The sequence below is a fragment of the Aethalodelphis obliquidens genome, unplaced genomic scaffold, assembly GCF_003676395.1.
Source record: "Aethalodelphis obliquidens isolate GAN/ISIS:26980383/991018 unplaced genomic scaffold, ASM367639v1 scaffold20, whole genome shotgun sequence".
Classification (NCBI taxonomy): Eukaryota; Metazoa; Chordata; class Mammalia; order Artiodactyla; family Delphinidae; genus Aethalodelphis; species Aethalodelphis obliquidens.
This window is the reverse complement of record NW_020837964.1, coordinates 5,523,228-5,538,927: the sequence shown is the minus strand read 5'-3', so window position 1 is coordinate 5,538,927 and position 15,700 is coordinate 5,523,228. Positions and strand designations below refer to the sequence as shown.

General features: G+C 44.0%; 1 protein-coding gene across 1 annotated transcript in view; it reads left to right on the top strand.

Annotated features, from left to right (window-relative positions):
• The window catches only part of CDH13 (cadherin 13), a 1,012,715-nt gene that overhangs the window by 443,504 nt on the left and 553,511 nt on the right, over positions 1–15,700 (top strand). Inside the window, exon 4 of the mRNA XM_027119160.1 lies at positions 9,643–9,759. Within this exon, the coding sequence (XP_026974961.1) occupies positions 9,643–9,759 (117 nt within the window). The remainder of the gene's footprint in view (positions 1–9,642; positions 9,760–15,700) is intronic.

Below are 15,700 nucleotides of genomic sequence, written 5' to 3'. Positions count from 1 at the left end.
GAGCTGGGAGTACACGGATGCATCCGGGGGGTCAACCAGGCACAAGAAGGGAGGAATGATGAGGAACAACAGTAGGTGGAAAGCCCTGAAGCCAGCATTTGCGACCTGAGGGTGCCGAGGAGGCTCATGCTGCAGAAGCACAGCCCAGGAGGACAGTAAGGGCTCCTGAAGTCGGAGCGCCATTGGGAGCCAAGCCTGCTGGCCCTCGCTGGCCTTGGTAACATTGGCGGCTTCATCCTTTCACAAGGGGAAGCAAATAACGGCATTAATGAGAGGAAGGAGAATGTTTCAAAAGATCTATTTGGCTGCTGGACAGAGAACTTCTGGAGGCATCACTCAAATTGCAAACTCCTCTGGTAAAACTTTCTTTTCTCTGTTGATTACTTTGGCCAAAGCCATTTCTTTTCCACCCTAAACATACTTAACAGAAATGACTGTCACGTTTATTTTTATTGGGAATTTATTACTTCTTTGGTGCTAATCATTCAGATGCTCTGCTATGGACTGTCAGTCACTGTGAGGTTTCTTGTTTTGGGATCAGACATCCCCAAAGCCCCTGATAGTGACTCATTACTGGAGAAATCATTTCTGATGTCACTGGTGGTCACTTCTGGAAAACCATGGTGCCTGGGGACTCTCGGGAACAGTGGTTTGCACCTATTTCTCCCAGCTGTGTGCCAGCAGGCCTTGAAAAGCAGGTGTGGCATAATTTACTATAGTAGATTGGCTTCGCCGCACCCTAGGAGTCCACCAGCCATCATCTCCCCACCCCACCCCAGCTTTAAAATTAGCTCCACAATACACATTTCCATACTAATGGACAATTTCCATATCGCCCCATTTTATTGTCAGCATAACTCTGTCCTGTAAACCTGTGACAGATGACTCAGCTCAGCTGACATTTGGCCTCCAGAATATTGGGAAAATAGATAGCTGGAAATGATGCAAACTTACTATATTGGCCCTCCGACTTCCTAAATTTGCCACTGAAAGTTTGGTGTTTGTGGACTGTTTCTTCCTTTAAGTAGGCAAACTTCAGCCCCAGAAGGTAATAAAGCAAACTTTAAATCTCACCCCAGGTACAGCAATGCTGAATGGTGCATTTGATTGCATATGAAATGCGAACTGAGTAGCACAGAACCTTCCTCCCAGCACCTTTCAGCACATTGAGATCAGCTGCAAGAATGGGATAAATTGGAGATTGATTTCTGCTGCTCCATTCATTTGCAGAAATTTACAGACAATTAAACTGTCCCCCTGCAGTAAAGGTATAGCCGCTCCCATTAGCCGGAGGCTGATTGACATTTGCTACGTATCCTCTGCAAAAGTTAGAGTTGTGATTCTCCAGTTATACTTGAGTAAGGAGCTCTCTCCACGCACAGCCCTGGGGAGGTGAGTAGCATCCTGCTTGGATCAGGGGGCACTGGGGTCACAGAGGCCTGCGTTCCCATCTCTCACTTAAGAGCTAAGTGACTTCGGATAAGTCTCTTATATCTTTGAACCTCAGGAAAACAGGCATGGTGGTTCTACCTGTGAGTTGTTGGATGTATTAAATGAGATAATGTCACAGTGTGCCTAGCACAGTGCCTGGCACATAATAGCTACTCACTAAATAGCAGTGTTTCCTTTGGCAGACTCAGTGAGTCCAGGGCCACCATGCCAAGTATATTTTAGGACTAGAAAGATAAGGAAGGAATAGGCTGTGACTTTCAGACTTGAGTCCAGAACCCAGGCTTCAAACTCATCAAAGGAATAATTCTCATGATCTTTCAACCAGACATGGAATTCAAACCCAAAGCATCATACCTTTGCACGAAACCGGTAAAGGCTCCCCGCTGCCTGGGAAGCACATCAGACCTTCCCAACATGATCTACAAGACTGTCCACAGTCAGGCCAGGCTGAAAAGTCTCAGGTGGCACTGCCCTCCCTGCACTCCCTGCTTCAGCCAGAGGGATGCTGCCAGCATCTACGATGCTTTTCCCTGTTACAATAACTTCTCTTAGCACATAATTTTGCCCAAAAGTTACAAAGTTGGAGAGAGAACAAAGGCAGTGGCTTGTGGCTTCTTTATAAAATTGTTGCTCTTTTTCTCTCACATTTATTACCTAATGCAGAGGCATGAGCTAGGGCGGGCACATATGAGTTCTCTGGCCACTTCCTGCCCCTTTGGGTGTCGGCTCATGAGGGTCCTCTGCCAGGTAGCAAGACAGGTCCGAGCTGCTGTCTGGCTTTGGGTTCACTGTGAAGAGAGCAGGGCTATTCCTCTCAAATCTCACTATTTTCTTGGAGTGGCTCTTGGAAGACTTTTCAGCCCTCAGCTGGACGTGGAGGGAGGCAGCAGTGACAGCCAAAACATGGAGAGCGGTCCCAGCTGTAGAACACCAGTCTGGGCCCAAACCTTTCTGTTCCCCTTCACTTCTGGGACACCAGCCCAGTTCGTCTCTACCCTGGACAGCTCTTGCCTTGAGGGTGTCCTAGGTGGTTTCCCTGGGAACAAACCTTGCGACTCAGAGATCTTTGTGGAGAAGGGGAGGGGTGTCTGCATCCACACAGAGATGAGGGCAGCAGGAGGGGGCAGTGGGAAGAGGTGAACGGAGGAGACACGGACTGCGATTACAGCAGGGCTCTTGGCCAGCCTGGGTCCAGTTGGGACTCTGGGTGCCCCCGAGCATGGTCGCACCTGGAGGCGGGGGGCTGGCCTTACACACCCCTTACCACTAACTGTATCCCTTTCTGCTTCATGATCTTCAAATCAACTATGAAGTGGAGGCAGAGTCCATGAAAATACTGTGAAAACACACTGTGATTCCCTTTTATGACATGTCTGGAGAAGGCAGATGTGTACAGACAGGAAGTAGATTGATGGTTGCCGGCGGCTGGGGCTTAGAACAGGGGAGTGAGCATATGGGCATGAGGTTTCTTTGGAGGCTGATGGAAATGTTCTAAAATTAGTTTGTGGTGATGATCACACAACTCTGTAAACTTCCTGATAATCGTTGCATTGCCCCCTTAAAATGGATAAATGTAACGGTACTTAAACGGTACCTAGATAATACATTAAAAATACTGTGGGAAGGAAGGAGGATAGAGGGACTCCAACCAGGGAAAGTTGACCCCCAACTCTCCTTTTCCCCAGATCGAAAGCTCAGATTTGCATTTTAGGAGGAATCTCAGTGCTCTGTGAAGACAGGGTTGGAAAAAAGAAACCCAACAGATAAACATTACTTTAACCCTGAAAATCTGTTCGTCAAACGGCAGCCAACATGAAATATGTGTGTGTAGATATATATGTAATTGTAAGTGGGTTCATGTCATTCTTCAGCTTAAAACCCGCCCACAAAAAGAAACAAACAAAACACCTTCCCATGACTCACATCTCACGCAGAGTGAAAGCCCAAGTGCTCTCTGCAGTCTATGTGGCTGGCCACGCAGGATCTGAATTCCCTTTACCAGCTCCCTGGACTGTCTCCCCCGCTCTTCCAGGCCAGGCCTCCCTGCAGCGCACACTTGCCAGGGTCTGTTCCTGCTGCTGCTGGTGCCTTGTCCTGCCACAGGGTGCCTTCCTTGCTTCATCCTCCAAGGCCGCCTTCCCAGTGGGCCCGTCCCGGCCTCCCCTCCTCTGTGCACAGTGAGCCCTCCCTGCCTATCTGTTCTCCTGGACCGTGTTCACTGTCTGTCTCCTCCATCTAGAATGTGAGCTGCATGAGGGCACTGCACTCTCCCAGATGCCGAGAATTACTCCTGGCAGGAAGGAAGGGATCCACAGATAGTTTCTGAAGAAATGAATGAATGAAAATAAATCCACTCTTTCTCTCCTTGTCACGTTCTTCATCCTTTCTGCTTCCTCCTTCCCTTGGCCCCCATCCTCCCCTCCCACCCCCAACCCCTCCCCTGTCCCTCACAGTTGCAGGGGCCTCCTCATTATTTCCAAGGTGTTCTTTGGGACTGTGTGATGTAACATGAAACTTGCTTTTAATGCACTGCCAATTTCTCCTGAGATTGAGAATCAGGGAGGAAAGCAAATGAGATTGTAAACCCCAACACCCTTCGACAGAAAGACACAGGCCCCAGTCAGCCCATGGGAGACGAGAGATATTTATGTAAGGGTGACAATTCCCTGTAGTAAAATGCCGCATGAGTGAGTCTGCCAGAGGACAGAGTTCTGCCCTTTGACTGAAGCAAGATAGGATGAGGCCCCTGCAAGCCTCCGGCTTTTCCAGGCTCAAAGACGTGGATGGATCATTGGTCACCGACTGAAGGCACATGACTAGTCGTGCACTTTCCTCTGCATGCCCCGTGTCTGTGTGTGTGTTCTTGTGGCTGAGGGAACTGTGTTGGTTTGCAGGGGGAAGCTGTGTTGTGTGTGTCCTTGGGTCTAGGCATGTGATGTGTGTCTGTTGCATGTGCATCTGTTAATGAGTGTGTGTGTGTCAGTGTATGTGTGTGACCCTATCAAATGGATTCTGAGTGTGTACACGTGCACGAGTGCATGAGTGTTTGTGTTTGGTGAGAGAGGACTTTGATGTCAGTGTGCATGTGTCTAGTAGTCTAGAAATCTGGAGGTGGCTGCGTGTCTGCAAGTGTCTGTTTAAGATCTGGCGTCAGGCCACCCACAGCTGAATTACTCACTCCTAAAAGGCACCGAGTGGCTTGTCTTCATTTCCTCACATCCGCTGTCCTGGTATGAATAAGACCATCCTTCACTTTTGTGCTGTTCTTTGGAGAGTGCAGACCACCTTCAAGTGCCATTTCTCATTTCATTCTGATAACCAAGAGCACAGGAGAGTTATCGTCATTTACAAACGAGAAATTCCCCTTAAAGCCCTCCCTGTCCTCTCTGGGGCTGGTCGTGCCGTTGATCCGCTCCCTTCCCACCGCCTTCAGCCATCCGTCTCCCTCTGGGGTCACCTTCCTTCTGTGTCTTCATTCACCCAACACTATGGCTGCCTGCCTCTGACCCCCGCCTCGCAGCCCAGTACCCTTCCTGGTCTCCCCTTGAGCTGACAAACTTCCAACTTCTTCCAGCTTCTTTCCTTCCTCACCAAAGCCCTCACTTCTCATTGGTTCCTCTGACCCTGGACCCTAACACACTCTTAAAGTTGTCTTCCTAAAGTCCTCAGTTACCTGTTCATCGTCAGCCCGACAGCCTCTTCATAGTGTTCAGCCTGTTGGAGGGGACGCCTGAGTTGTGTGATATGGCCGTGCACTCTCTCCTTTTTGAAATCCTCATCTCTTTGTCCTTTTGGTTTTCCTCCTTTTGCCTCCTAACCTTTCTGTGGCCTTTGCTGGCCTTTTAGAAACTCATCGGATGATTGAGTTCCTCCCTTTTCCCTCCACATAACCTGGATGGTGTCAGCTTCTCCTTCACGTCTAGCTGCTCTTGTACGTGAGTGACACTTCTTGTCCCCTTTCATCTCTCCCTCCCGAATGCAGCTACTTATACACCCTCTAGAAAACTATGTTGGCTGCCCTCAAAGTCACAACACCCATCATCTGTGCCCAGAACTGCCTTTTTCCTATTTACCCACTATCTTGTGTCGGCTGAAAAAAAAGATGCACAACTTAAAAGTTGAAAGTTATGTTTTATATGGTGAACATTCTTAGGACTTCAAGCCCAGAGACAGCATCTCAGATATAGACTGAGAAAACTGTTCAGAAGAGGAAGAGGGGGAAGCCAGGATATAGAAGAGGTTTTTCAACAACACCAGGTAGTTGGAACAAAAGGTTACGGTTAATAAAAGAAAACTAGATATCTCAAGTTAAGGAATTTAGCACTTTTCTATGTATGGGAAGATGCAAGAGTCTGGGTTCACTGAAATCATTCCTTTGATATGCACCTCAGCTGTCTGGGGCCAGCATCCTGTGTTTTCTCATCCTGAGTTTCCTTGGGCTGCACCGTCCAGGCAGCTGTAACGTGCTAGCTAGATCCTTTATTTACTGATAGAGCAGGCAGTGTTTTACTTCTCACTTGCTAATGGCAACACCAGCAGACAGGGAGTCCTAACACAGCCTCTCCTTTAGCCTGAAGCTCTGTTCTTTCCCACACCTCTGTCTCTTCTTCTGTAAACATCTCCTGAATTAGTCACATACTTTTAAACCTCACTGCTTCCATCTTGTCTTTCTTTGAGGTTACGGCCACATCCTGTTGCATTCAAAGGCTTCACATTATAGATTGACAGATACAAACACACACACACACGTGCCTAGATGTGCATATGGTATTTGTCAATCAAATTAGATGCTATGGCTCCTCAATGGCCCCAGTCACAGAAAAGCACTTGGCTTCAGAGCACACAGACAGACTCATTACCACAGACCTGACCAAAGGTAGACATCTGTCCACAAACACGTAGTTAATAGAGACACACATAAATCACAAAGACAGAAGTGGAGCCACAGACATAGAGTCATGGTCATGGACCAATTTTTTGTTGAGGTCCCTGCCATTGTAACACAAAAAATGTTGAGTTGGAAGAAAAAGGATGCCCCAGTCCTGCCCACCATGGTGGGCTCAGAGAGTCCTGTGCACACGGAGGCCTCTCTACAATTGGTCACTCTACCTCCCCCCCCTCCTTTCCAGATGCTCTTTCCTATCCTGAGACTCAGAGCCTCCTGCTTCTCTTCGAAGGTACCTTAGAGCCAGGGAGTTTACACAGGTGTCCTTATTACCAAGCTGCTGGGCTATGAGGGGGAAGGAAATGGATTGGCAGTGTGGGCTTCAGTAGCTGGTAAACTGGCAGGACGCCAGAGGTAGAAATGGGGACTCAGGAACCTTACCACTCTGGTCACCTGTCACCCATTCACAGGCTTGCAAACACAAATAAGTTCTGTACTGCAAAGAATGGAATGTTTGTTACTGACAGTGAGTATGCTTTTCATTACTTTACATACATTTTCACACATATCGTCATAATGAATGGAAACCTACTTTTGCTCTTATTATAGAATAGAATCACCAATCCCTTACATTTGCATAGGACTTTAAATGTTTTCAAAGTGCTTTCCTAGACTTTCCTTCATACAAGCTTCAAGATTTTTTTTATTGTAAATAAGATTCATATATTGCACGTATTTTACATGTTTTCTGTTCTTTTCATATTCCCTAATAAGCCTCTTTACAGATGTTATACATCAGTGTTTTATGGATGTAATCCACTCTGTTTTTCATTGTCTTCTCACTGTCCCATTCTCTCTCTCTTTCTCTGCTGTTTTCTACATGGTTGGGGTTGGGTTATTTATTTATTTATTTGGTTGGTGTGTTGGTTGGTTGTTTTTTTTTTTTAATTTATTTTATTTATTTATTTTTGGCTATGTTGCGTCTCCGTTGCTGTGCAGACTTTCTCTAGTTGCAGCGAGCGGGGGCTACTCTTTGTTGCGGTCCACGGGCTTCTCATTGTGGTGGCTTCTCTTGTTGTGGAGCACGGGCTGTAGGCACACAGGCTTCAGTAGTTGTGGCGCACAGGCTTAGCTGCTCTGTGGCATGTGGGATCTTCCCGGACCAGGGCTCGAACCCATGTCTCTTGCATTGGCAGGCAGATTCTTAACCACCGTGCCACCAGGGAAGTCCCCAAGCAGTCTTTTATTTGGACTTATTCATTGAGGTTTTGGATATTATTCTTCTATGTTCAGTATAGTTTATATAAAGTAGAGGGCAGCCAATATGGTATTCTGTATTTTCCTACACATATTATCTTACATATTCTCTCAGCTAATTAGGTGAATTGCAGCAATTTATATAACCTCTAAGAGCTTAACATTTCTCATTGGTTAAGGATGGCTAGGATGTACTTGAGAAGTTTATTGCAAATATTAGCAAAGACACATGTAGGGTGCATAGCACATGGCCCAACACGTGTTTAATAAATTGTTGTTATTATAATAGTTTGTGGTTGTGATTGTGGAAGCAGTCAAATGATGATCATAGTGGTTAGAACGTGGTCTTTACAACTGCCTTATTGGTGACCGCCTAAGAGTGTCTCCTGCTGATGGACCCAAATTTAACCTTCTCCTGCAATTGAACATTCAGGTGGTTTGCCATTTTTGCTCTTTATAAATAGTGTCTCACTAAACATCTTCCTGCTTTCAGTTTTTTCCTCCTTTGAATTTAGCATTTGGATGTATTCCTAGGAGTGAGATTACAGAGTGAAGGGATATGTACACTTGTAAGGTTCTTGAGAAATAAATGCTGCCTGATTACTTTCCACAAGAATAACATCAGTTTACAATCTGACCAAAATCAAGAGAAAGACTATATACATTTTCATAGCCTTCTCTGGTCTTGTTTCCTACTTGACTTTTTTATATAGAGTTTCCTTTAAAATTATTATATATTGGGACTTCCCTGGTGGTCCAGTCGTTAAGACTCTGCGCTCCCAGTGCAGGGGGTCTGGGTTCGATCCCAGGTCAGGGAACTAAATCCCGCATGCTGCAGCTAAAGATGCCTCATGCCACAACTAAAGATCCCATGTGCCACAACTAAGACCCACTGCAGCCAAATAAATAAGTAGATATTTTTTAAAATAATAAAAATAAAACTATCATATACGTATAAAGCCATATCACTATCATATAACATATATACATGTACATGCATACACTTTTATGGAGCATGGGTCAGTGATGGTGTTTAAATATAATTTGCCACATGATTTTCATAGGAACTTATTGTCCAGAGTTTGAGATGCTTGCTTTTGGTGGTACCTCAGGTAATCTTAGTGTGTGGTATTGAATATGATTGGTTTATATATTGAAAATTATATCCCATTTTTAATTCTCTTTAAGTCCTCTGATTGGGTCAAGGAGAAAGTCTCAGCTCAGTGCTAACAACCCTTTAACACCCCTCTAGCCTTTTCTTATCTCCCTTTCAAAAAGAGGAAACTTTCCACCCACCTAAGTCCAGCTCAAATTTAATAACATCATTGATCTCATTGTTTATTTTTATGTTTTCGTACTTTTTATGAGAAGCCATACTGGTACTATATTTAAAATAATGACACAAAGTTTCCCTTTTTGCATCCATTTATTCAATTAAAAAGGTGAATTACAGATGAGACAGAAATTCTCACAGTGTTGTTCCAATGATTGCAGTTTGGGACATACTGCATGGGGAGTGAGTTCCAGGAGTGGACCCACTAATAATAGCAAACAGACTTTGACAGAACATTGACTAAGAGTCTCCATAATGCCTGACATTGTGGAACATTGTGTTTGGAATGCTGTGATTACCCCTCATCCCTATTCATTTGTGATTGTGAGGACCTTGCATTTGGCCGTGAGGAGAGTCACACTTGTACCCAGCGAGTTCTGTGGGTTAGTGACCAGCCAAGTAATCTCCTCACTTGACAGATTAAGAATGGGAACACACAAGCATGGAAGGATGTATAAATCAAGACTGACATTGTGAATAGAATGATTCAGAAGATGGGATTAAACAGCTTAATGATAGTCATTGTGAATCACAATGTCAGCTTTAGTATAATTCTAATGATGTACTTGCTAATGCTAATGAGGTTTGATAGAATAAAATTAACAATGTCCAAACAGCTGTATGCTTTCACAACAAAGGAGCCATATCTCAGAGCAGACTGATACATCTTCTCCGTGGGGGATTTTAGTCAATTGATTTGTTTTTTCTCTTTTAGGATATATTTAAATTTGAAAGAACTTCTCCTGTCCCAAGACAAAAGAGGTCCATTGTGGTATCTCCCATTTTAATTCCAGAGAATCAGAGACAACCTTTCCCAAGAGATGTTGGCAAGGTAAGTCAGACAAAGAAAACCGCTAAAGCATGCTTTTATTGTGAGATGAGCATACATGAGACAAGCTGACTCTGACTGGCTTGGCGACCAGCAGGAATTGGCCTCAGATCCTCTGTGGTAAGAGGCCAGATTTTTTTGCCAAGAAAAGAATGTCAAAGGTCATGAAAAAGAGAATTTACAAAAAACAAAAACAAAAAAACACAACAACACCTTTGTCATGATTTTGAGATCTACATGGTAGATAATGATGTAAGAGTTGTGACATGAGGATGTCTTTGGTTAAGCAATAGACTCACGGCTTTTGTAGATGATGCCCAGGCCGTCCGCCAGTTCAGTCCCCTTAGTATACCCGGATGATGATAGATCAAAGGAACTAAACCATACTAACCAGATCCAGAAAGCACTGTCACATGAATCAGAGAAACAACTTTTCCAGGAAGAAATAGTCACTGTTAAATAGGCAGAAATACTGATGTTGCCTGGTCAGCACACCCTCTCCCCATAGGAAAGCCGACATGGAGAATTGAATTTTCACCAGTTCATATTTTTCAGTGATCTCGGGATTTGAGCAATGGTGGTTAGTTGAATGGATGATCTGAATGGCTGGTGCTATTGGATTGTTTATCTATTCATTGAATCAATAAGGAGCACCTGTTATATGCCAGACTGCAAGATTGAGATCGGTTTAGTGGAGGTGTGAAGAAGCATCCGAGCCCCTATTGTTATGGAGCTTGTGTTCTAGTGGGGAGGTAGATTTTTTCAATGAGTAAATAAATGAGAAAACTGCAGAGGATAACAAATGCTGTGAGTAACAGACACGGGGTGATGTGAAGAAGAGTAAATGGCAGGACCAGGGTGAAGAGGGAGGAGGGAATCTCGGCACAAATGACCGGGAGCAGCTGGGTCGTGTCCCTGACGTTTGAGTGGGGGCGGGAAGAATGAGAAAGCGATAGCCAAGGGGAGGTCGGGAAAACCATAGACTTGGCAGCGGCAACTGCGTGTGCAAAAGCCTGGAGGTGCAAAAGAATGAGGTGGATTTGACTAGCAGAATGCCTGGTTGGCTGCAATGTAGTGAACAAGGAAAAGAGTGATAAGAGTTGAAGTCAGAGAAGTTGGCCTGTCATGTGGGTCTTGGAGACCATAGTGATGAATAGGATTTTCATCGTGCATGCAGCCAGAAACCACTGGAAAGTCTCCCAGGTGTGTTTGTGTGTGTCTGGACCTTTTGAAAGGTCCCTCTGGCTGCCTTGTAGGGAACGATCTGTGGGAGCAGAGTAGTAGGGAGGAGTGGACACACACAAACAGCCAAGAAGGAAGGTTTTATAGTGACCCGGGCAAGAGGTTAGTGTGACTTGGACTATTAGAAATCTATTTCTATTGGAAATTAGAAACATTCATAATCTGATATCCTGATAATAACCATATTTATGATTTTAAACTATCACTGTACCAAAGATGCAAAATCTTGCCAGATTTCCAGGATATGATGCAAAGGGAAGCAGAGCTCTTCTGAGAGGACAGTGGTACAGCTGACGTGCCCTGGCCCTTTGGACAGCCCTCGCCTCTGTCATGGCCTTTGTGTAGGTTTCCCTGAAGCCAAGGATAGCACTCACCAAGGGGCCAGAGTCCTCAAGTCTGCAAGACTCTGCCCCCAGACAGTTTGAGGCACAAGCTGCACCCTTGTTCTGCAGGTCTCCTTCATGTACGCTTGGTGTTTTCAGCCCTCGCTGTGCATCAGAGTCACCTGGGGCAGTTAAAATACAGATGCCAGTCTCCACCCTCAGAAATTGACTCAGTTGGTCAGGGGGTGAAGACCAAGCACCAGCATTTTTAAGAGATCCCAGGTGATTCTGATGCACACTCAGGTTTAAGGAGGTCTGAGCTAAAATACTTTCTCCTCCCCTGCCTACCACTAAACTATAGTACTTTCAGTATCGGAATTTCAATTCTATTAATTAGTTTACAACAAGGGTGAATTATCACATCTCACTTGCCTGGAAATTTTGTTGTCCTGCCATAATTATTATGAGCACCACCTTTCCCCTTAAACTTGTCCAGCTTTGGACAGTAAGTTATGTGGTCATCCTAAAGCTTCCTCCAGCCCCATACATTTGTCCCCCCTCAGTATATTTAGAGAGTTTTCACAAGGCTCTTTCCTTAAGATACATAATGGATCAATAAGTATGCAACTAACTAAGGACATTCTTCTGCATGGTTTCTTACTTGTTACAGCCTCAGAACACAACTTGTTTTTCAAGCTGAAGACTTCTGTCTCCTTAGCCCCTATGTACTGCCCACCTGGGTTCAGCCCTGGGTTTCAACCTGGGTTCTCTACAAACAACAGCTTTTCTAAGTGCAGTAGTGTACTAACATCATAATGGTGTGAAAGCCTCCCAAACCTCCCGATGGCTTTTACAGAATAACTGCACTGCCTTGCAAGAATTCTGTGTTTGTCCATGCTTCTTAGGCCTTTGAAGGAACATATTTCCCTCTTTGTCTCTGCCTTTTTTTATTCATTCCTCTTATTCTTCTATTTATATCTTATATCATATCCTAATCAACTCTGCCTATAGCTGACAAGCAAGGCTCTGTCGAGCTGTGAGAAGATACAGGAGTCTTCACTGAGTGCTGGGGAGGCTGGGAGAAGGGAAAAGAGACCCAGGAGGCAGGGCTTTGGCCTCCACACGTCACCACTCCCATCCACCCAAACTCTACGAGTCAGGCAGCTCTAATCTTATAAATATTACATATGAGATTTCAGTGTAGAATGTCATTTGAAGAAGAGATTCTGTGGGCATAAAGACAGTTGTCTTACTTTGGGTTCCCTGAGACAAGAATTCAAATGTAGGTAATTTCTATACCAGTAATACTGGTAAGGGAGTGAAGGAGTGATGCAGGAAAGGGGAAGCAGCCAGTTGAGAGGCCTGTTTACCACTGTGGGTGACTGGATTGTAATCCCACAGAGAAAGGCTAGAAAATGGTGTAAGACACACTCTCAGGGTTATCCTGTCCACGGAGGAGGGAGCTGGGGTATTTATATACCATCCCTATCCGTCTGGTTGAGGGCTGCTCCCAGAAGTCTAAACTCCCCAGCACATCCATCATGCCCTGTGTTCTGTGCACCAGCACAATGGCCTTCTGAGGCTTGCGGGAGAGCCTTTAGGCATCATGGTGGCTGGTGTGCACTGAAAAGGTGAGGTGCAAGGGACTGGGACTGGGCACTGATGAATTCTGCTCTATCACTAAACTTGATATAAACACTGTTGCTTTGCAGGCCAGATTTTTTCTCTTTGTCTCATCTCCTGCTCCCAACTCGTTTCCTCAACTAACTTTCTTATGCCTCGTGCCTTTGAAGCCACTGCACTTGCCTCTCTCCAATAATAAGTACTTGTTTCATCCCAGGAGGGAAAACCTCTGAAATTTAACCCAATTCATATCAATTCATATCAATAATATCAATATGCAGCCTCTGCTATTTACAAGGCACTGTGCAAGGGGCTGCTGATTTAATGGCAAAGGAAACAGAGGCCTTGATCTCACAGGATTAGAGAAGAGTAGAAAAAATCATCACAAATTCTTTATTTGTCACAATAAAGTGTAAGCACTTTTCGTCTATTATGTTGAATTTTCATAATAACAACCCCACGAGGACCATCTTCCAAGGTGCCGAATGAGGGTAATGAGACTCAGAGGGATGGTGTAACCTGTCCGAAATCACACACTTAACTGCAGAGGCACGCTTTGTGCCACTTCTTTGAGATTTCACAGTCTGCACTCTTAACCAGTAGGCTCAGGGCTACGGAGTGCAACCTGAGAATTCTCTTGCATGGAGTGAAATGTCCTTGCTGAAAATTACTTTTTTAAAATATCATTAAAACTAAGTTTAATACCTTGAAATGTGCCAAGAAATAAGATGGTTAGAGGGGTGGATCAATGGATAGATATATGACAAAGCAAGTAGAGCAAAATGTTAATGATGGAATCTAGGTGATGAGCACAGTTGATCACTGTGAACTTCTTTCAACTTTCCTACGTGTTTGGAAATTTCGTAATACAATGTTGGGAAAAATTAAGTTTAAGTATAAAATTATTATAAAAGGCAGAAGAGCTGGCATGTTGGCACGAAAGTACTTTGTCTTACAATTCAGGATGGTGAATGGAGACCAAGTATTTGTCTCTTTATTTTCTTTTTTGTCATATTTTATCACAATCTGAATTTCTTTAAAGAATGAAGACCCATATACTAGAGGGTAACGATATCAAAAGCAAGGTGCTGCGGCGATTTCGCCCCCGTGGGAGGTTTCTCACAGTTCAAGGCCATGCCACGTAGAATTACATATTCACTAAAAAGCTACGCAGGCAGCTCTAGGTATTAGGCAAAGTTTTGACATACACATATTTTATCTATCTGCAAAATAATTAATTAGTTGGTAAGTAGCTAAATTATTAGAATTTGGGGGCTGGTTTTCCATCATATCTCTCAGTGTTTCTGAAAAAAGGGTAGAACACCCAGCTGTGAACACATTTCCTCAAACCTGTGATTTCCTTCCCATTTTTGAATTCTAGACAGCAGGGAGGATCTGGGAGTATGTGCCCTGGAGAGAAATGTGTAGTTTCCAACATAACCTTTTTTTTTTTTCTTCCTCCCCCTTCAATGTATGACTATTTCAAAATTTGGGCCATAAATAATTTCTCAGTTTTACCAATTTTCACTGATAAATATTTGATTGCGTCTATAGAGATTTTTGAGTTGATTGAGAGCAGGGGACTTGAAATCTGTGAGGCAGCAAGGAGGTCTTTTGGAGATGTATTTTATTCTGTTTTATATTAAGTTTGAAAGACAAGTCATTTATGAAGTGCTTGTTAGAGATTCTATTTTCATCACAAACCCTTTTCATCAAAACCAATGAAAGTACATTTTACTGAAATTCCTTTTTTTATATCCCCTATAAATTGGTAGAATGAGCCTTTAGAAGGACATATTTAACCCAGGATGGAAGAAATACGTAATGGGACCATGCACTCTTTGTAAAGGGAATCAACGTAGATCATTAGACCAAATCATGAAAACCACTCAACCAGGACTCTGCTTTGATTGTGTCATGAATGTAAGTCACACCTGAGGACAATTTATGGCAGGTCCTAAATATTTCTCAGGGTTCTGGATGTATACCATGGTTAGAGGTCTCCCCACATCCAGGAACTCTGTATCTCCCCTTTACGCCCACCTATGCAAACAGGTGCTAAGGAGTCTTATGGCCTTGGGATTAAATTTGTTTTACTCCATTTAATAGTCCTTTGCAACACTTTGCGAACCCATGGGTGCCAAGCTGCATCCCCAGAAGCTGGACCAGAAAGCTGATACTAAATGCATCCCCATCGAGCACTACTCCATCTCACCTTTCTACTGATATGTAGACTTAGGGTACCTTGCTCCATTCTGTTGCCTGATTTATTTTATATAATCATCATCAGCCTTTTAAAATCCATTTTTTCACACCTTTTATTCAAGTCTAACTACATGTCTCTTCTCAAAAATTTATATCTGTTTCATTTCCCCATTTTCAAACAAGTAGCAGTTTTATTCAGTGACTAAAAGTTACCATTGGTTGTTGTATAGGAGAGAAATTTGAATATAGGTGATCTAAGATGTCCAGAAGCTTAGTGCTCAAAATTTTCTTGGTGAGATGACCAGCAGAATTTATTTCTACATTCAGCAACCCTAGCTGTACATATGCATTTCATATTTCCATGACTTTGAACTCGTCCCTCTTTCTGGGACACGCCCTCTTCATCCCCACTCCATAGGGCCACCCCATTTACATTCTAAGGTTGTACATCCAATGGCACATTTGCATCACTGAAGAAAGTTCCACGTCTACTCTGTCCAGCATGGCAGCCTCTAACCGCGTGTGGCTGTTGAGCTCTTGAAATGTAGCGA